This window comes from Suncus etruscus, chromosome 5 (assembly GCF_024139225.1).
Source record: "Suncus etruscus isolate mSunEtr1 chromosome 5, mSunEtr1.pri.cur, whole genome shotgun sequence".
Lineage (NCBI taxonomy): Eukaryota > Metazoa > Chordata > Mammalia > Eulipotyphla > Soricidae > Suncus > Suncus etruscus.
In genome coordinates, this window is record NC_064852.1 from 96,468,118 (window position 1) to 96,488,876 (window position 20,759).

The 20,759-nt window shown below is 40.4% G+C and overlaps 1 protein-coding gene across 1 annotated transcript in view; it reads right to left on the minus strand.

The window, feature by feature from the left end:
* MYO3B (myosin IIIB) overlaps positions 1–20,759 on the minus strand; it is a 481,137-nt gene that overhangs the window by 443,293 nt on the left and 17,085 nt on the right. Inside the window, exon 7 of the mRNA XM_049772878.1 lies at positions 2,693–2,838. Coding sequence (XP_049628835.1) covers positions 2,693–2,838 — 146 coding nt within the window. The remainder of the gene's footprint in view (positions 1–2,692; positions 2,839–20,759) is intronic.

Sequence of the window (20,759 nt, forward strand, 5' to 3'; positions counted from 1 at the left end):
AGGCCCATTTACAATTTAGATCGTTAGAGTCTTGATTCCATTATTGTTTGACTTTGGCTTGTATATTTAGTTCTCCTCTTAAAAAAAGGAATTTTGGGGCCGGGCGGTGGCGCTGGAGGTAAGGTGCCTGCCTTGCCTGCGCTAGCCTAGGACGGACCGCGGTTCGATCCCCCTGCGTCCCATATGATCCCCCAAGAAGCCAGGAGCAACTTCTGAGCGCATAGCCAGGAGTAACCCCTGAGCGTCACAGGGTGTGGCCCAAAAAAAAAAAAAAAATAAGGAATTTTGTAAGATTTGTTGATTGCTTGTCACCATTAGAATAATAAATGCTGACAGATGAAAAAGGAGGAAAACATCTCATAGAGAGAGGGGGGGGAAGAGAGAGCGGGAAAGAGATCTATAAAAAAAATCTAGGCAAATTATTGGAGTGGCCAATTTATGTGTTTATTTATTTTTTGATTTGGAGGTGACATCAGTACACCAGTAGTGCTCAGGGCTCTATGCTCAGGAATCACTCCTGATGAATTTGAGGGACTATACTGGTTACCAGGGATGGAACCTAGGTGAGCTATGTGCAAGGCAAGCAACACTATAATATCTCTTCACTTACTAAAAATACATACATTCTTTCTTTTCCCATTCTTGGGAAAAGATACATTCTTAGTGTTCAAAATTAAGATAGTGCACACACACACACACACACATTTATCACCTATCCCCAAGATCCTTAGAGAACTCTAACAGGATACTTTTGAGTAAATAACAGTAAATATAAACCCAACTTTCGAGGAATAAAAATTCTATACTGTATGTAAGTTTTAAAACAACAAACCCTCTGATCTTTCCTGCCCTGTACTAGCAAGTTGACAGCTTAAGGTTGTGACAATGACCAGTGTTGAGTGCACCTAATCACACTGATTATCTACTGACTGATTCTTGTTGATAGTCCTTGGTTCTAACCGATTTGTCACTTGCACAGGAACCAAGAGACAGTGAAAGGGCAGGAGGTTCCACCCAGAAGAGAATCTCTCATATCCCTAGCCTTCTTTTCTAGCAGTTTTTTGAGGCTCTTTCAGGCCAAGGCAGGCAGTGGGCTGGGGCTGGGGGTTTCAAATATGAAAGATTTTCTGAAGGTGGAAGAGAACTGAGAATAAAGAGACAATTAGAAACCAGAGGCTTGAATGGGCACAGTGGAAGCTAAGAAAAAGAAACATAGATTTGTCTCTCTATTGAAACTCTTCCACACCCCTTTGTAGCTTTTCAAGGTTGGCATATGTATACAAAACATAAGGAAGTCAACATTGGTGGTGGAATTGGTCTTGTAACATTGGACACCTGAAACTCAACTATAAATAACTAAATAAATCATAGTGCCTTAGTATTAACATTTTTAATAGTAAAATAATTTATAGAGAGAAAGAAGAGCATACCAAAACAAATATATAATTCAAATCATTTAAATATATGCATATATATCTTGCAAATGAAAACCACATCTTAATTCTAATATTTGGAAAATAATATCAAGCTGGTAAATAAATGGTTAAACAATGAAACCGTTTGTTTAAAAGACATACACGCATGCACACTTTGCCCATACACCATTATATGACGTATTATTGTTTGCAATGCTGTGTGAGGATTCAGTTTTCTTACTGTGTTTTGAGCATTTAGCAGTCTATTAATTTATATGGCCAGAGTTGGTGTCTGCTCCTCTAATCTAATTTCCCATATTTTGGAAAAATGCAAAAAACACACTAACTCCATCTTGGGTAGCAATCATTTTTTGGAAGAGTGGTGAGTGGCTGTTCACATCTGGGTTAGGTACAAAACGATAATATTATGATGATGAACAACACTGAGACTCATCTGCATATAAATAGACCTAATCAGAAGTGCAAATTGCAATCAACTGAAAAATTTTAAAGGCTGTGGTAGCAGTGTGATTGTGCAGATAAGGAAAGGTTAACACTTGCATTGTTCAAGTAGTTAAATGGCTCCCAGCCTGCCCAAAGAGAAATGTGAAAGATATTAATCTCTCAGTCTACAATCTAGCCGGATTGGGTAGCCAGGAGCTTCATTCCCATCATAGAAAAGCTTCCAGCCACCTTAAAACATCAACCCTTGCCAACATGAACATAGAACATACATTGGCTTTTTAATTTACCCCCTCTTCTAAAAAACAAGTCACATTCCCACAATTTCCCCACACACAGAAATTTAGAGATGAACAGCAAGTCATATAATTGACGTAATTTTTCTAAAATTTCCTTTTTTCAGTGCTGCTCTGAGTGTATAAAAGAAGCTATTTTTTGTGCTCCAAATTTTCCCAAACAGGAATGATTAAACTGGGAAAGATGACCTATGAGGACTATACAATTTATACAAAACATCAACATTTAAAGAGATAATCTAATATAATATTGCATTCTCTCTTGCGCACACTGAAGAATGACATTTCTAATGAATCATGAAATGAATATGAAAATATGCGGCTGCTACAAGGTCCCAGTAATCTCAGTATATGTTGTCTTTTGGCAATACCTAGCCCCCTTTCCACATACATTTTTCTTTTCAAAAAGAAATAACATTTTGTGATCAGATTTTCCTCAGATAGGAAATTGTTTACCAACCCTTTGCAAAAAAAAAAAAAAAAGAACTAATGGGCTAAGAGCGCCATCTTGTGTCCTACCTTGGAATCTTAAAGAGCGTTTTCACAGGATGCATGTCAAAAAGGGGAGGGTCTCCGTCTCCCAGTTCAATAGCTGTGATCCCCAAGGACCACACGTCACAGCGAGCATCATAGGAAGAATCGTACTGCTGCTCACAAGCAATGACCTGTCAGACAAAGGCAGGACAATCAGCTCCATTGCCTCCGCAGATATCCTCAGAGGTCCTCTCTTAACCCCCTCCTGAGTTTCCTTGGTTATGCAGTACTGGACTCCAATCATGATAAGATGCGCGTTTTCTGGACCTTATTTGAAATTTAGTTGTTATCTATGTTGTTAACGTTAACTTTTGTGTGTCAATTTAGGGCCAAAGCAATTGTACAGTGGGTAGGGAACTTTCCTTGCCTTGCTCTCAGCCAACACCCTCACCTGGTCCCTCTACAACCCAGTAGGAGTGATCCTAAGAGGCAGAGTCAGGAGTAAGTTCTAAGCACAATCCAGGTATGTCCCAAAAATGAAATAATGTGCCAGTTTAGTTCAATAAATGCACAATTAATTTTTCTAGTTACCAAACAAAAACAGGGACAAGATGAGACACCAGTATGAGCACCTCAACAACAGCCACTTTATGCTTTACTTAAAAGCTTTGGGGGTCCCAAGAAATAATATAGGAGGTAAGATGCTTGTTTTTTACATAGCAGACCCTTGTTTAATCCCTGGCAGCACATATGGGTCATTCAAGCACCATGAGTAGGTGGTTCCTGAGAACAGAGCCAGGAGTAAGCCCTCAGCACGGCTGAATGTGGCCTCATCATCTCCCCCCCCCCCCCCCATCCAAAAAAAGAACAGAAAAAAACTGTTTTCTTCACCTCATTACCAGCTGCTGCATTCAACAGCAAGTAACAGTTGTTCCTGAATAGTTTGTCTTCTGCACAAAATTTCCAGGAGTGTGGCCAATTGAGCAGAAAGAAGTTGGAAAAATGATGTGATTAGCATAAAACAGGAACCACACCTTCCTAGTTCCTTTCCCTAAGAACAGCTTCCCCTTCTCACACTTTAACAATTGGTTTGCATTTTAGCACCAGTTGCCACTTTTATTAGTGGACTAGCTGGGTAAACCGGAGGAGGCAAACCAGTAAAATAGCTGTAAAATAAATACAATAGCTAGGATTTGGAATCAACCTGGATGTCCAATGACGGATGAGTGGATCATGAAGACATATACACACAGACACAACCACAGTGGAACACTACACAGCTATAAGGAATGATGCAACCATACAATCTGATGTAACTGGAAGATATCATGTTAAATAAAGTAAATCCGAAGGATAAATACAGGATAATATTACTTGCATGTGGTATTTAGAATAATGGCATGAGGGGAATGCACTGTTTTAAAGGGGAGGCTGCCTAGATCACCCTGGCCTCAGAGTTTATTGAGAAAAGGAAAGAAATAGAGTGCAGGTTGGGGGGAAGACAGGTGTGAAATAATAGTGCAGATATTAAATAAAGGATTCAGGAATACCTGTGGTGATAAGGAAGGACAGAGTTAAATATCCAAACCACAGAGTTAGCAACACTGAAATCATGAGACCCAAACTTAAGAAAAAATAAGACAACAAGTTGGGAAGAAGGGTATGTCTAAAACTCAACTATGAATAACTTTGTAAATCATGGTGCTTTAATAAAAATAAATTTTAAAAATAATTCCTTTTTTTATTTTGGCCACACCCAGTGATGCTCAGGGGTTACTCCTGGCTATGTGCTCAGAAATTGCTCCTGGCTTGAGGGACCATATGGAACTCCAGAGATCGAACCGAGGTCCAGCCTATATCAGCTGCATGCAAGGCAAATGCCCTATCATGGTGCCACCACTCTGGCTCCTAAAAACATTCTTAAAGAAAAAATAAAGTTGGCTTTTACTGAGAAGCATAGACATTAGGAGCAGCAAGTTTTGCTTGAAGTGCAGGTTTGGAAATCTCCTCTTGGGTTGTACCACCTCTGGGAAACCTCAAAGATTTTAAAGTTTTTCCATTGAGTGAGACAAGACCAATCTGCAGAATTGCAGAATAATAATGATGAATTGTTAAAAGACATTCAACATACAGTATTGCTAGAAGCATGAAAGGAAACTAGTTTCCCTGCTCTCTACTAGACATGGTGAAAAGACCTTGAGGGTCTTCCAAACTTATGCCTGCAGTCTTGCCTGAGACTGTGCCTGAGTTTTCCAACAACTGCCCTTGGTCTTTTTCATTTGGTATCTGAACTAAAGAACCTTGTTCCACAGACCCACATCCTCAGCTTTGTCCTAACCACATTTCTTGCATAGAATAGCCTGTCATATTTATAGCATGCTATTTTACAGTGTATCTTCACACTATAGTTCCAATAATTTTATTGTCTCCTAAGATCTGGAATTATTTCTTCATGCCATTAGGTGAGAAACTATACTTATTTTTCAAAATGTCTCAGGAAAGTTATCTAACACCTTTCCTTTCAGAAATGACATTGTTAAACATGTAAGAAAAACACAATTTTAGACCTATCAATCAGCTAATGGTTATTCACTCCAATATATTCCTATGAGGGAAAGAGCTCTACAAGAGCTGAGGGTAGCTATGATTTCAGGAGAGTCCATAATAATTATATGACAACTGTAAATGTCTGAAGGCATTTTTTATTGGATCATGAGGTCTAATAAAAATTATGACCTTCAAACAGTTGGTAGATTAAAGAAAAGTCACTTTTAGCTAAGTAAAATGACTCATGCCCATAGTTCAACACTTTTAAGAAGAAATTCTAATAATTGTCTTAGCTTTCAAATGATTCACAGAACACAATTTCAAAACCACAACCAAATCATATCATAAAATACAAAAAAAAAAAAACATTTTCTGGCTTTCACCTATCTTTATAGACAGATACTACCTTCAGTTAATCTGATCGATAAAAAAGTGTCTTTCAGCCAAATCCTCTTCCCGAAAATCAGCTTGCATTGTGACAAGAAAATTCTTTAAGCTTAGTTTCCCAAAGAAATGTATAGAAATGTTATTCTAGTAAAAAGAAAAAAAAAAAACCTTACAAATAATCACTAGGTACCCATGAGGAAACCATAATCCTAGGCCCAGAAAAAGGAAATCAAATACGCATTGAATTAGATACACATAATTAAGAGCTAAAGAGCTATTTTAGTGGGTAAGGCATTTGCCTTGCATGCAGTGAGCCCTGGTTCAATCCCTGGTACTAGTGTGTACAGTCCCCTCTGTACCACCAGAAGTGAGCCCTATAGTGTCAGGAGTAAGCCCTGAGAGTTGCTGGATGTGATCCCAAGCCCAACAAAGAGTAAAGGAATGGATAAATAAGTAATAAATAAACCCCCATAATTATTCCTTGTGGGATAGAAACCATTATTACCTTTCATAGATGTGGCCCTAGTGGCAATTCAGTAGTGGATCTATAATTCACAGCCAGAACTCAGGAATGGAAGTCAGACCCAGGCAGAAGAGAGACAGGTAAACAAAGTGTGATAATATTGTAAGAGCCTGTTGAGTAGAGGTTATGTTAAGGAAGTGATTGGATGATCAGCTTTTGCAGTTATTTTGATTAAGTTATCAACCAATTCTGTCTTTTCAGTTTCTCAGGTACAAGTACCTCTCTTTCAAGACTGATCCTCCACAGGGTAAATAGTACCTTCCTAGGCTGCAAGTGTGTAGGGACTGAGGGCAGCACTATATCAGAGAGTGCCTGCTGATTTCAGGTCACCATGTCCTGGGATGGACTTTTCTATCCATTCAGCAGCAGAGGCTACAATTACTTCTTCAGGAGTAAAGGTCAGTTGCTTTCCATAGCTCAGCCTAAGCTCAGCTCATTTTCTCTAGATAAAGTAAAGCTGAATTAAGGATGCCTAGATGACTGATCTTTGGTACTCTTTCCCCATAAAACTGGGACCTGGCAAAGAAATTTTTAATCGGATGTCCATGGGGAAGGGAGTTTGGGGGGGGGGGGGGAACCATGGATGACAATAGCAAGTAACAGCACACTGGACCAGCTTCCCAGATTCTGAATGTCCTGCTAAATGGATATAGAAAAACAATTGATGTGATATTGCTAGAGACACAAATCCCAAACACTTTCTCTTCTCACAGTCCTCCACCTCCTTCCTCACAAAGGAGACAAGCCCAAGTCAATAAGAAACTGCTAGAGGCCAGAGAGATAGCATGGAGGTAAGGTGTTTGGCTTGCATGCAGAAGGTCAGTGGTTCGAATCCCGGCATCCCATATGGTCCCCTGAGCCTGCCAGGAACGATTTCTGAGTATAGAGCCTGAAGTAACCCCTGAGCCCCGCTGGGTGTGACCCAAAAACCAAAAAAAAAAAAAAAAAAAAAAAAAAAAAAAGAAACTGCTTTACCAGAATCTTTGTTTCCTTCATTAGATGCAACAGTGAAGTGGAGCAGTTTAAGATAAGTGTGAGTGTGAGAGACTAGAGGAAGACTCAAGTGTGGCTATGGGGAATCCAAAGAAGACTGAGAATTTGATCCTAGATGGCCAGGCGACTTATGTCATTTACAAACAGGGAACTAAAGAGAAGCAAGTCAGTTGGAGAAACGTCTCAATTCAAACTGGGGCTAAATTCTACCCCAATTAGGAGACAAAAAAATCTCTATGTGTCAGGCACTATGTCACTATTTTCCAGTGTTTGAGACTGCCCCTAGGAGTGCTGGAACTTTGGAGGGGGGCCAGTAGTAGAGTTGTGTGCAATTTCTATGCATTGACTTAGAGAAAGATTTTCTAGGAGGTACTGAGGGATTGTTCGTCAAAGTGGGATTCCCAAATAAATTTGAGAACTTATTTGAGAAACTGGTTTATATACGATGGTAAGACAGGAATGAATGTTCTTCGCCCTTCCAGCCACTTCAGGCACCCTTCTTCCTCTCTTCCTTCAATTCTCTGACTCCATGGTTTCATAATTTCCAAACAAGTGATCTGGGGTTCCTAGCCCAAACCGAGAGGCTAACCTCACATTGAAAATTAGCTTGAGCAAACTTAGACATATTCTGTTGTATGAATCAGGTGACTGTAACCTTAGGGGAATTTTATTATCAATATTTTGGTTTTTTTATAATTTTTGAATTTCAATCATTATAATTTACAAAGTTATTCATAGTTAAGTTTTAGACATGCAATTTTTCAGCACCAATCACATTGTAAGTGTCAACCTCCCTCCACCAATGTTTCCAGAGTACATCTCATACCTCCCCCATATCACCCTAGCCTGCCATCATAACAAGCATCTTTTTAAGTTTGGTTGTTAAAGTTTGAATCATAATTTCATTGTTGCTAACTCTACAGCTTGGGTATTCTATCTTTCTTAATTCCATCAATGTACATGAGACTCCTTGACCCTATTTTATTCTTCCACTCAATTTATTTCCTTCTTCTCATATACTCTAGGGCCAAGAGCATTCTAGAAAACCCCAACTTAAACAATGATGACACATTCTTTCAAGATCTTGCTGGTAGTTAAGATGGCAGCCATGGACTCAAGACTATAAGGAAGAAACAACAAGGTGTGGAATCACAGAATATAGTAATGCATATTCGTAGGCATGCCCTTTATTTTAAATTAAACACCGTACACACCCACACACATATACACACACACCAGAAACTCAGCAAAGGCTATCAAGGCTATCAATATTAAATTATCTAGGCTAAGAATATAGACAGATAAAATAACCTTCGCTAAGGGGCTGGAGCGATAGCTCAACTGTAGGGCATTTGCCTTGCACGTGGCTGACCCAGGAAGGACCTGGATTTGATCCTCAGCATCCTATATAGTCCCCCAAGCCAGGAGTAACCTCTGAGCATCACCAGATGTGGCCCAAAAACAAAAAACAAACAAACAAACAAAAGAATTAAAAATTACAGAAATGTCTGAAATTAGAATTGAATAAATATTGAGGTATCCTCAATACTCTTGTCAAATAAGAAATAACTAAGCTGTACTATAATCAGTACACTGTTTATTCATCTATAAGACACATCATATGGGTCCATGTCCGAGGAGAGCCCGAAAAGATGTCCTATCAGGGAGAGACTATCTGGGAGTTTTAAACATTAAACAAAGAAAGTGATATTATTACATTTATGTCACCTGTTTAAAACAGGACAAGTGGTATCATTAGACTTAGATTATTTATTTAAAAGTTCTAGTTATATGGCAAAAGTTTCCACATAAGAATCTTGTGGAATGCGAAGTCTTTGTAACTGACATATTATCAATATTTTGAAAAAGGTCTTAAGTTCTACAAAAAGAGGCAGGTTGCTTTGATAATGCCTCTGTAAAGGAAGATGAGCTTCAGAGCAATTGCATAGTGGCTGCTTAATGTAGCATGTCCCAGTTGCTACCTTGAAATTCCAACTTAGAGCTTTTCTAATGCACTTATACTGCTGCTTACTTCCAGAATAGGGGCAGAGGGAAAAACACTCATCCTCAGATTACTTGCATATTTATGCCCGGCAGTCTTCATTCCCAAAGCCAGTAGCTATTGGACACAGAGGCAGGCTTAAGATTTCTAAAGGTGGGTCGTTATTATCTTGGTGGCCAAAAACATTTCTTTTTGGAAGATATTAAAAATTAAAAATATTTTTTCTTGGGGCCGGAGTGGTAGCACAGGGTGTTTGCCTTGCAAATGTCTGATCCAAGACGAACATGGGTTCAATATCCAGCGTCCCATATGGTCCTCCAACCCAGGAACCATTTCTGAGCGCTGAGCCAGAAGTAACCCCTGAGCGTCAACGGTTGTTGCCCAAAAAAAGAAAAAAGGAAAAAGTGCCAGAGCAATGGCACAAGCGGTAGGGTGTCTGCCTTGCCCGCGCTAGACTAGGACGGACCTCGGGATTCAATTCCCCCGGGGTCCCACCCATATGGTCCCCCAAACCGGAAGTGATTTCTGAGCGCATAGCCAGGTGTAATCTCTGAGTGTCACCGAGTGTGCCTCCCACAAAAAAAAAAAAAAAAAAAAAAAAAGAACTTTTTTTCACAATTTGTGATACTGGTCTTAGTTGGCAACTTTGACTGCTAAGGCAATACTCTTAATCTTTCTTCAATCTACATAACTTCCAAAATTTCAGCCTGTCTGCATCTGTCCTCAGTCTCCCCTTCCTGCCTCATAAAATAGAACATCACCCCTCTCCTAAAGGAGAGTGGAGTAACACTTGATCCACAACTGCTCTGACACATCTCACCTTGTTCACCCAGAGCTGGCGATTGAATTCAATGGAAGCTGGCAAAGAGAGTAGTTAGGGGTGCTTGGATTAAGGAAAGGTTTGCATCTCGGGTGTGGGAAAATCCCAGAGCCTGTCAAATTTCCTTTTATTTGTTTAACCCTTCACTAAATAACATTAGGAAATAATTTTGTCTCTCTGTATTTCTTCCTATACAAACCAAGCGCCTTTTATCATGGGTCTGCTTCTAAAAATGCTTATTATTTTGTTGTTCTATGGTATCAAAATTTAAACAGAACTGGTTCATTGATGCATGGTGAATTACTATTTTTACTTACTTATATTTTTATATCTTTTTTTTCTTAAATGCTTACTGGGGAGGACTCAGATATGGCTTAACAGTGGGGATCATGTCTTGCATATGTTAAGCCCAAGAAGGAAGAAAGGGAGGGAGGGAGGGAGAGAGGGAGGGAGGAAGAAAAGAAGGGAGGGAGGAAGGGAGAGAGGGAAGGAGGGAAGGAAGGAAGGAAGGAAGGAAGGAAGGAAGGAAGGAAGGAAGGAAGGAAGGAAGGAAGGAAGGAAGGAAGGAAGGAAGGAAGGAAGGAAGGAAGGAAGGAAGGAAGGAAGGAAGGAGGAAGGAAGGAGGGAAGGAAGGTAGGGAGGGAGGGAGGGAGGGAGGGAGGGAGGGAGGGAGGGAGGGAGGGAAAATAAGGAGAGAAGGAGGGAGGAAGGACAGGTAAGGAAACCGGGTGAGGATGAAAATGACAGAATTCATTCCCTTCCTGTGACCTGCTCCTTATAACAGTTAAAGCAGTTTCTTTCCCTGAAATGTGCTTCAGTGATAAAACATGCACTATGTAATTAGGAGGCCCTAGGTTTAATCCCTAGTATCAAAGACTAAAATAAAAATTATTACAGAGTATATGAATTGTTTCTACAGAAAAAATTAATTTTTGTTTGCTTTTTTGTCCTAAAACTATAAATAAGGTTTTTTTTATTTAGAAATTTCTCCAGGAAATTACTTTTCCAGGATATTTTTTTCTCAAATTCTTCTTTTATTTGTTTTTGTTTTTGTTTGGGAGGCACAACCAGTGGTGCTGGAAGGCTCCTCTCATTTCATGTTCAGGGTTCAGACCCAGGGCTTCCACATAAAAATTTGCAGTCCAGCCCTTTGAGCCATCTCCCTAGCCCAAATGTGGGATGGGATGTGATGTGATGTGATGTGATGTGAGTGTAAGTGTGTGTGTGTGTGTGTGTGTGTGTGTGTGTGTGTGTGTGTGTGTGTGTGTGTATGTATGTATGTTTGGGCCACACCTGCTGGTTCTCAAAGGTTACTTCTGACTCTGCACTCAGGAATCACTCCTGGCATACTCAGGAGATAGTATATAGGATGCCAGGGATCAAATCTGGGCTATAGCCAAGTGCAAGGCAAATGCCATACCTGGTCCAGCCCTTGTGGGGTTTTTTAAATCAAAAAGTTGACTAGTTAAGGGTGACATCCCAGTGATAAACCTAGATGCCCATGAGATTATTATTCCTAAAATGGAAAGAAATTCCCTTCCCGGGGCCGGAGCAGTGGCACAAGCAGTAAGGCATGCGCACTAGCCTAGGATGGACCTCGGTTTGATCCCCGGGTGTCCCATATGGTCTCGCAAGCCAGGAGCGATTTCTGAGTGTGTGACCAGGAGTAACCCCCGGGTGTCATCGGGTCTGACCGAAAAACAAACAAACAAAAAAGAAATTCTCTTCCCACCATGTTTCTTTCTATTTCAAAGCTTTGGTGGAGCACTTAGGCCGCCATGATCTCATGAAATGCACCATGACTGTAACTGTAGTAAAGCCCAAATCTAGATTGGGGCTCCTTGATAAGCCTCGAAAGACAAATAAGATTCATCCTCTACTGTTTACAGAAAAACTTCAGCTCTAAGAACCTGAGAGGACAGTTTCTTCTCAAGGTCTACGTTATCTGGAAAGAACATCTGTATTAGACAGGATTTAAAAAAGGATTAAAAAAATAAAGTCAACACATGAGCTCCTGGATTTACACAACCTAGATTTTATGAGATGCCTAACTTAAACAATTTATCTAATTTAGCAAAGATCTGCTGAAATCTGTTTTAGAAATGTGATTTGAGCAATTCCTTTCAAACAAATAGTGTTTGTTTGAAAGATTATAGTAGCAATAGCTACCATAAGGAAAAATGTTTTTCTCTACTGAAAAATGATTTCCCAAACCTAAGTAACAATAGATATTATTCAGACAAGTTTATTTTTTGCCCAATCATATTTTAAAATGCAATTAAAGTACAATTAGGTTTGACTTTTATGTTCCAAGTTCTCACTTTATTACAATTGCCATGTGATCCAAAATTATAACCAAAGGTTAGATTAAAAATGTCTTTCTAGAACACAGGCAAGCTACTGTTATTGCAAAAGTGAAATTCAGCTTTAAAAGAGTCAAGGCAGAGACCTAAAGCTATTAATCCTTCATTGGCCTTGAGGCCACAGATGCAGTCAACAGACTTCAAATAAGTGTGACAGAGAGATAAGAAGGCAAAGGGGCAGCTGGGATAGATAGCATAGTGTAGGGTGTTTGCCTTGGATGTGGCCGACCCAGGACAGACCTGGGTTCAATTCCCGACATCCCAGATGGTCTCCCAAACCTGCCAGGAGCTATTTCTGAGTGCAGAGCCAGGAGTAATCCCTGTGCCTCCCCAAAAGGCAAAGGGGATAATTAATTTTGCTTATAAAAGTCATGTGGCATAATTAATAAATATTATTTATTATAAAGCTTTCAAAAATAGAACTTTTCTGGAACTTGTTATCATAATTATAAATGTGTCTATGGTAAATATTCTTCATCAGTTGTTACAAAAAAAACCTTAAAGTGTTACAAACTACAATACTAAATAAACAAAATTAAATGGCTTCTCAGACAGACCTGAGATTTGTTTCATTGTTTTATGGTAGGGACTACCATAAAGAAGAATTAGGATTGCTAGGCTAGGGACCGGAATGATAGTACAATGGTAGGGCATTTGCCTTGCACGCAGCTGATCCAGGACAGACGTGGGTTTCCATCTCTGGCATTCCATAGAGTCCCCTGAGCCAGAAGCAATTTCTAAGTGCAGAGCCAGGAGTAACACCTGAGAGCAGTGGGGTGTGGCCCCCAAACCACCACCACCACCAACAACAACAACAAAGGATTTATAGGCTTGACTATTTATTTCTGGTTCTTTTCTAAATCTTAAAAAATTTAAAATTATTGTACCCTGGGAAATCACTAGAAATGATTTAAAAATCATGCTATTCTTTTTGTTTATTTTTGAACCACATCTGACAGTACTTGGGGGACCATAATGAAGTTCAAATTAAAAATCCTTGTGCTTGCTAGCTCAGCCCCAGGTTTGAGACCAGCACACAGCACTTACATTTTCACTTTTATTTCCCCAAACTCTGAATATGACCACTTATCCTTTATCATGTGGAAGCCTAGTTCACCACTCAGAACCAATTATCTGTAGAACTTCTCTATGAAGGCTCCTTAAGTATTAGCCATCAAAATATGATACTGAAGGAGTATTTCTGCTTGGAATCCCAAATGGTCTAATCCAGAAACACCTCATAGGTGGATACAAAAAGGATCTCAGAAATCATTTATCCCACCCCTTTCTTTCACAGAAGAGGAAAACAAATGGCTCAAATATTCAACCAGGACTAACCCAGCTCTCTCTGAAGAAGGTATCTCCTTAAAGAAAATGCTGGGTGCTTGCCAAAGGGAGTTTGTGTTCCATAAACATTAGTCACAGCAGCTTCCACACTGTGGAAAGGCCAAAGCAGCACATCCTTAATTTAACCAGAGGAGATGGGTTTCCTCCTAACTCTTTCTTTCCCATCCCCTCACTCTTCCACGCCATCCCTTCCTTTGTCAGGGAACACTCCAAGTCTATCCAAGTCTTTATTGTAGAGTTGGTTGAGTTGGGTGAGGAGTCAACACAGATGAGGAAACTGATTCAGAAAGAACTAATTGCCCATACCACACAGCTAGGAGGTGGTAGAACTGAAGCAGAAGCCCCCAATAGGGCACTAATAGAAAAGGGAGTTTCTTCTCTAGTGTATCTGACAAAGCAGATATGTGGTGTACCCCAAGACCCACCCATATCTGGGAGGAGTTTTGGGAACCGGATAATAGGTGTAACTACCTGCAAGACCTCCCATTTCTGGGAGGGGTCTGGAAAAGGATAGATAAACCTCTGAGCCAGGGGATTCAGCCTTTTGCCGTTTTTCTCTTGGCCCGGCTTGGCTTCCTGGCTTTTGGATCTTTGGGCCGCATGGAGCCCAAAGGGAAGATGGCTAACAGGAGATAAGATGCAGGGCTAGCAAAATATAGCTGAATGCTTAAAAGGTTGACATAGGCCACACACCTGTGGTGGCTAGGGCATGAATAAAGATGATTCTTCCTGAAGCCTGCATGTGAGTGAGTCTTGATTACGCGGATTACCTGGGCCTGAAATTCGCCAGCTGGATGGGGATGAAGCCACGTGGCTGGGGCCTAAGCACAAAGGCCTCCATCCATCGCCATCCAGCACCATCGTTATTTATTTAATTCTACATCTGGCGCTCCGAACTTTGACCTGAATCCTGGACCCAAGAAACCAGCAACAATGGTAATATTTCTGCTTTTCAGTTTAATTTTGGCTCTTTTCGGGTGCACTAAGCCCAAAACACTGGGCCACGTGCAGCCATGTTCAAACATGGCCGTAATCCCTTCTAGAAAAACAAGGGCAATTAAAACAAAAGAGGTGGAAGCTTGCATCACCTCCAGCCCAGGCCCAGGCCCAAAACTGAAACTTTGTTACAAGAAACAAAAACCTGGGCCTCTTCAAAGACTTATTAAAAGTCTAAATTGGAAACGGAGGAGAAAAAAGACTGTATTTAAAGTGGACTGATTTTCTGAAAATGACCTTTGGCTTGAATTTGGATTTCGACTTTGGAAATTTCGAACTGAACTTTAGTTTAAATCACTTGGAACTCTGAACATCCAAAGTGCTCCCAGAGGGGAAAAAAGGCAGCGGTGAAGCCCCTGCGGCAAAAAGCTCCAAGCGGCAAGCTCCAAGCAGCTCGGCTCGGCTGGGATCTCGGCTGGAATCGGCTTGGCTGGGCTCAGTTTGGCCCGGAAAAGCGAAAAACCTGGAATCCTCGCTCCAGATCACAAACCGGCAGCGGGGCCTAAAACTAAAAGGAAGCCACGTGGTAAAATCAGCGTGGGACAAAACATCTGAACTTTAAAAGTTTACAGAAGCCACGTGGTGAGATCAGCGTGGAACAAACCTACATCTGAACTTTAAAAGTTTACAAAAGCCACATGGTGAGATCAGCGTGGGACAAATTAATCTAAACTATGGTTTTAGGTGTAGAAAATTAGTGGGTAGTAATATTTTACTCATAGTTGGTGATGGGATAAGTTTTACTTAGTTAGTAGTTAAAAAATAAAAATAAAAGGGAAGTAATTCAGTTTAGCTCATTTAAACATCTAATTTCTAACCACCTGCATCTTTGTCTTAAGTCATTTTCTTTATAATTTAAATGTGTTTTGTTGTCTTTCAAAGTTAATATTTTCAATTGCAAAATGTTTTACTGTGTATTTTAATGTACTTAGCCTGTTTTTAAAATGTATGTTATGCATGTATGCTGAAGTACTTGTGTATAGAAAAAATATAGGAACAGTAAAGTTCCCCCAATATAGTTTAAAAATATAGGAACATGAAAGTTCCGAAATAGTGCTTGGTAAAAAAGCATTAATAGAATTTTAGGTTACAGGTGTAAAGTATATTTTGCAAATGATATGTTTTTGAAAAGGGCTGGTATATTAATTTTCACTTTATTACGTTGGCGCATGAAAATATTTAAAAAAGGGGGAAATGTGGTGTACCCTAAGACCCACCCATTTCTGGGAGGGGTCTGAACCGGATAGTAGGTGTAACTTTACCTGCAAGCCCCTCCCATTCCTGGGAGGGGTTTGGAAAAAGGTAGATAAGGCTGGGACCAAGGGAATTCGCCCCTTTTGGCTCTTTGCCCCTTTTGCCGTTTCTCTCTTGGCCCGGCTTGGCTTCCTGGCTTTTGGATCTTTGGGCCGCATGGAGCCCAAAGGGAAGATGGCTAACAGGAGATAAGATGCAGGGCTAGCAAAATATAGCTGAATGCTTAAAAGGTTGACATAGGCCACACACCTGTGGTGGCTAGGGCATAAATAAAGATGATTCTTCCTGAAGGCTGCGTGTGAGTGAGTGATTTCACCTGGGCCTGGAACTCGCCGGCTGCATGGAGGTTGCAGAGCCATGTGGGCTGGATGGCATCATCCACCATCCAGCCCCATTGTTAATTATTTAATTCTACACAGATATAAGCAAATTCTACAGAGTATCTTAACATTCCCACCTGGTTTGACCCATCTCCACATGGAGTCTCTGGAGTCTGTCTTTTCAGTAACATGCAAACCAAGATACCTGAGCAATATCCATGTTCCTATGAGAGTGATTTATCTTAATCTTTGAAAACTGGAAAGAGTATAGGGAAAACATAAAAACTAGTTTCCACCTGCTCCTCTCTCATCCCTCCCCTTGTAAGTCCCTTCCTCTCCTCATCAATGATTTTTCTTTCTCATGATGGCTCAAGAATGATAAAGCAGGAGAGTGAACACAGACTTTGGCCTTGGCACAAATAAGTTTTGTACCCCCAACCCCCAGTACTGGAAGGAAGGATGAGAGAAAGGAATCGCTAGATTGGGGGGCTTTGGGAACTCTGAGGGCAGCTTTTGCATTTCTCTTGCAAACACTTCTTTTGCCCCTATGGAGGGAAACAATAGGTACCTTGAATCTTCTCATCTTCCCAGGGTAGGGTGGAGGACAGTTTGGAAAGTTTAAAAAAAATACCCTGAAATGCTCACAAAGACCATTACTGTGATACTTCTTGCTTAGCATCCAGCTGGAGAGTTGGGGCTGGGCTATTAGGTCTTTGCTCTGAACGTCCTGGTCCTCTGAGCATCTGCAGCTGATCCTGAGAGCAGTGCTTATATTTAGAAATGCCAGGCAGAGGTGATGGTTTGTCACCACCACCTCCAGGGCCAGCCCCCCACCTCCACACTGACATTTGACTTATGACTCAACTTTTCTGCAGAGCCCAACTGAGTGGGGCCAAATCATTGGAGCTGAGGTGAAAAGCTAAAGCTGCATCCCATCTTTTCACTCTGTTATGGAATCTTCACCTAGAAGGGCCTGCATACCTGGGCAATCCTGTAGAGATTGGGGATGGGGAGCAGTCAGCAAGGCTCAGGCACTGAGAGAAGCCCCATTCCACATTAAACTAGAGGGAGCCAGCAAACACAAATGGCCACAGTTCAATCTCTCTATAGAGGGCATGGGCTTTCAGCCAGGATGAAAGCTTCTAATCTGCTTAAATCTCTGGGTTTGCAATTCCAGCAGTGATATGACTATAAATGGAGCCCCAGGAGTTTCATCAAATCCTGGGGGGTGTGGGTGGGTAGAGAGATAGCGAAGCTGGTAAGGCATATTTGCTTTGCATACAGCCAACCCAGGTTCAAACACACACACACCCCCAATCCTGTATATGGTCCCCTGTGCCTGGCTGAGCAAACACAAAGTCAGGAATAAACTCTGAATACTACCACCATATAACTCAAAAATCTAAAAACAATAATAAAGGACTCCTCAATTCATTAATAGTCTGGAAAATGACCCTCAAGAACTTGCCATGGCCATCATTAGCCCGAAGTTCAATGTAGGTTAGCAAGTAATTGATTTGCTCTTGGGTCTGACTTTAATTTTCTACCCAAACATTGATTGTACTGCAATCACTTTTTAAATGAGTGGTAAAGCTAAAAGTCAAATCTGAATCTCCTAAATTCTATTCTGCAGTACTCTGCTGTTGTATTTTTCCAGCTCCTTCCCTCAGGCACTAATTACATAGGCTTTGAGTGTTATGTTAAAGTAAATATTACTCTTAAGAAAGGATCATTTCTTATCAAAAATAACCTAAAAATGTCAGTAGGAGATTAACATCCTATGTGGTACTGATGTTTGTCTCAACTAAACTGTTTTCTGTAGTACAGCGGGTAAGAGGGAGCAAAGAATTGGGCTGAAATCCTGGTAGTATCACCTAGTAACTTGTCCAGAAACAAGAACATTTACTCCTTGTGGTGTATCTATTTTGTCTAAAATGTTGGATTAGTAATGGCACTGACTTCATGGGACGATTATGAGAATTATAAATACATTAATTCAAATAAAGCACTAAGTGCCTGGCACATAGTAAGCACTCCTAAATGCTAACTCTTATTTGTGAACCAAACCCATTAGCTAAAGCTTAGGAAACAAGATGGTAATAATGACAGTAATAATATTTCAGCTGCTTAGTGCTCTGTGATTTTTTTTCAACCCTTCAACACAAAATATCTCATTTGTCATCTCTAGTCCTGGCAGCAGCAACAGAAATAGCATTATCGTATCATTTAGCTGGGAATGGCATAATTAATGAAGGCAAGAGTGGCTGCAGGAAAAAAAAAAAAGGCCTGTGATATTTCTGCATTGGTGTGAGTCGGTTGTTATGGCAACCGTCCCTGTCAACGAACCTTTGCCAGACAGAGAGACCCATTTCTGGAGCCGTCACAGCACATCTGTTTTTCTGCTCAACTGATTAGCTCTTGTTTGCAACAACAAGCAGATGGAAGTAAATGAGAAAAAAAAATGTCTAAAAAAGAAGCAAATGTTTATTTTTCTCCATCAGTCTGCTCTCTATTACAGAAACAGACCTTTGGCTGTTTAAGAAAGATGACAAGTAACTGACTCTGTAATCCATGGGCTTCTCCATTGATGGCCTCGCAAAGTGTAGTCAATCTATGAATGCCAGTGGGAGAGGGGTCTTTTCAAATGCCTCATTTCCCACTGCAGGTTCAGAGCATTCTACCACTACACATCTCTGCAGACCTGTTTTGTGTGATCTCTCTCAGTGAGAGGGGCACATTTTCAAACACACCTTTGGATCACACTAAAGTGGCAAACTTTGAGGCAAATGGGGGACAAAGAGATAATACAGGGGCTAAGGTGCTTACCTTGCACGTAGCTAACACAAGTTCCCATTCCAGCACTACATATGGTTCCCTGACTCCCACAAAAAAGAAAGCAAGGTGGAGGACTTGAAAACGTGAATTCTTAAGCAAATGTTTGCCCTGCACACGCACAGAGTGTATCTTCTCCTGTTTTCACTTATCTTTCTGTATAGTGGTATTCACATCCCATCACCATTTGCTCTCTAAAAAGCCCAAGTAATTCAGAGGGATGTAAAATTGTGCACCACAACCTATACCTCTATGAGATTCACTGTCCTCAGTGGTAAATGGGGGAAAATATACCTACTGGAGATAACTACAATGCAAGTGAAATAAGGCATTGAAAAGTCACCCAGTACAGGCTCTATTGCATTAGCAAAGGCTAAGGGAAGCTGCTCTTCCCACTGCACACCTGTTCGGGAGATGCAGTATCCAAGCTGATAATCAGCTGCCTCACAGGCCTCTGCTTGCCAATTATTATTCTTGTCAGTTGTTGGGTCTTTGGGATGTCTGGAATATTTTGGGGGAAAGACAAGCACCGTCAGTACCCAAAGGGTTCTGGACAGCAGCCACTTCCAATCCAGAGTGTGGGACTAGAGAAACAGTACTAGGGGTTTAGGGGGCCTGACCAAAATTTGATGTCTAGGAACAATGGCCTCTCAAAAATCATAGCTTTAGTCCTGAGACCTCTGAGCACCTCCAGGGTTGCCCTGGTAGTCCCTGGCACCTCAAGGCCTGTATTGTATAGCACTTTCAGGTTCTAGCACAAATTGATTGGCCAAATATCACCAGGAATGGTTCCTGGGGCATATGAGCAGTGTTTGGGAAACTCCCCTCAAAAAAAATCAACCCACAACTAATTATAAGGCATTACTTTAATACAATCTATAAAGAGCTAAAAAATATATAACTAATAAAACTTTGGTTCCTTTTCATAGGTTTCAGTTGTATACAAATATTACATTATACATTTTTTACTTTTAATTACATTTAATTTGTATTTATATACAATTGTCTGAACTCTCAGGTCAGAGCAATAGTATAGTGAGTAAGGCACTTGGCTTTCACTTGGCCAATCCAAGTTTGATCCCTGGTATTCCATATGGTTCCCTTAGTCCTGAGTACCACCAGATGTGACCCAAAGAAAAGAAAATAATAAACCTCAACTCTCCTTTGTCATCTACTTCTCCATCTTCACTGTAAATAAACATAAATTAACCTGGTACTGCGTTTTTGCTAGAGAACAGGATACTCCCTGGAATGTGAGATTCAGATACAAACTGAATGATAATGACAATAATAATGTGCAGGAGCCATCCCAAAAACACCTTGAGTAATGTGAGTAATAATAGAGAGATTTTTCTTACTGTTTCTATCTACCCACTTGGCCCAGAGAAGTCTCATCTTTAAAAATGAATGCAATGTTGCTTAAATATTTCACTTGAGAAATATTTGGAGAAATATTTGTGCACTTAATAAATATTTGGAAAAGTTTTACAATGATGTGAGGTACTACTTATTGTAAGAAATTCCCTGTTAGGAAACGGTGAAGGAAATGAGATGACTAAAATAAATATATAATCATATATTAATAGATAAGCCAAAAATAAGCTAGAATCCCAGGCAGGGAAACAGTCAAGGAAATGAGATGACTAAAATAAATATATAATCATATATTATTAGATAAGCCAAAATATAAGCTAGACTCTCAGGCAAGGATATCAGAGACTCAATGTA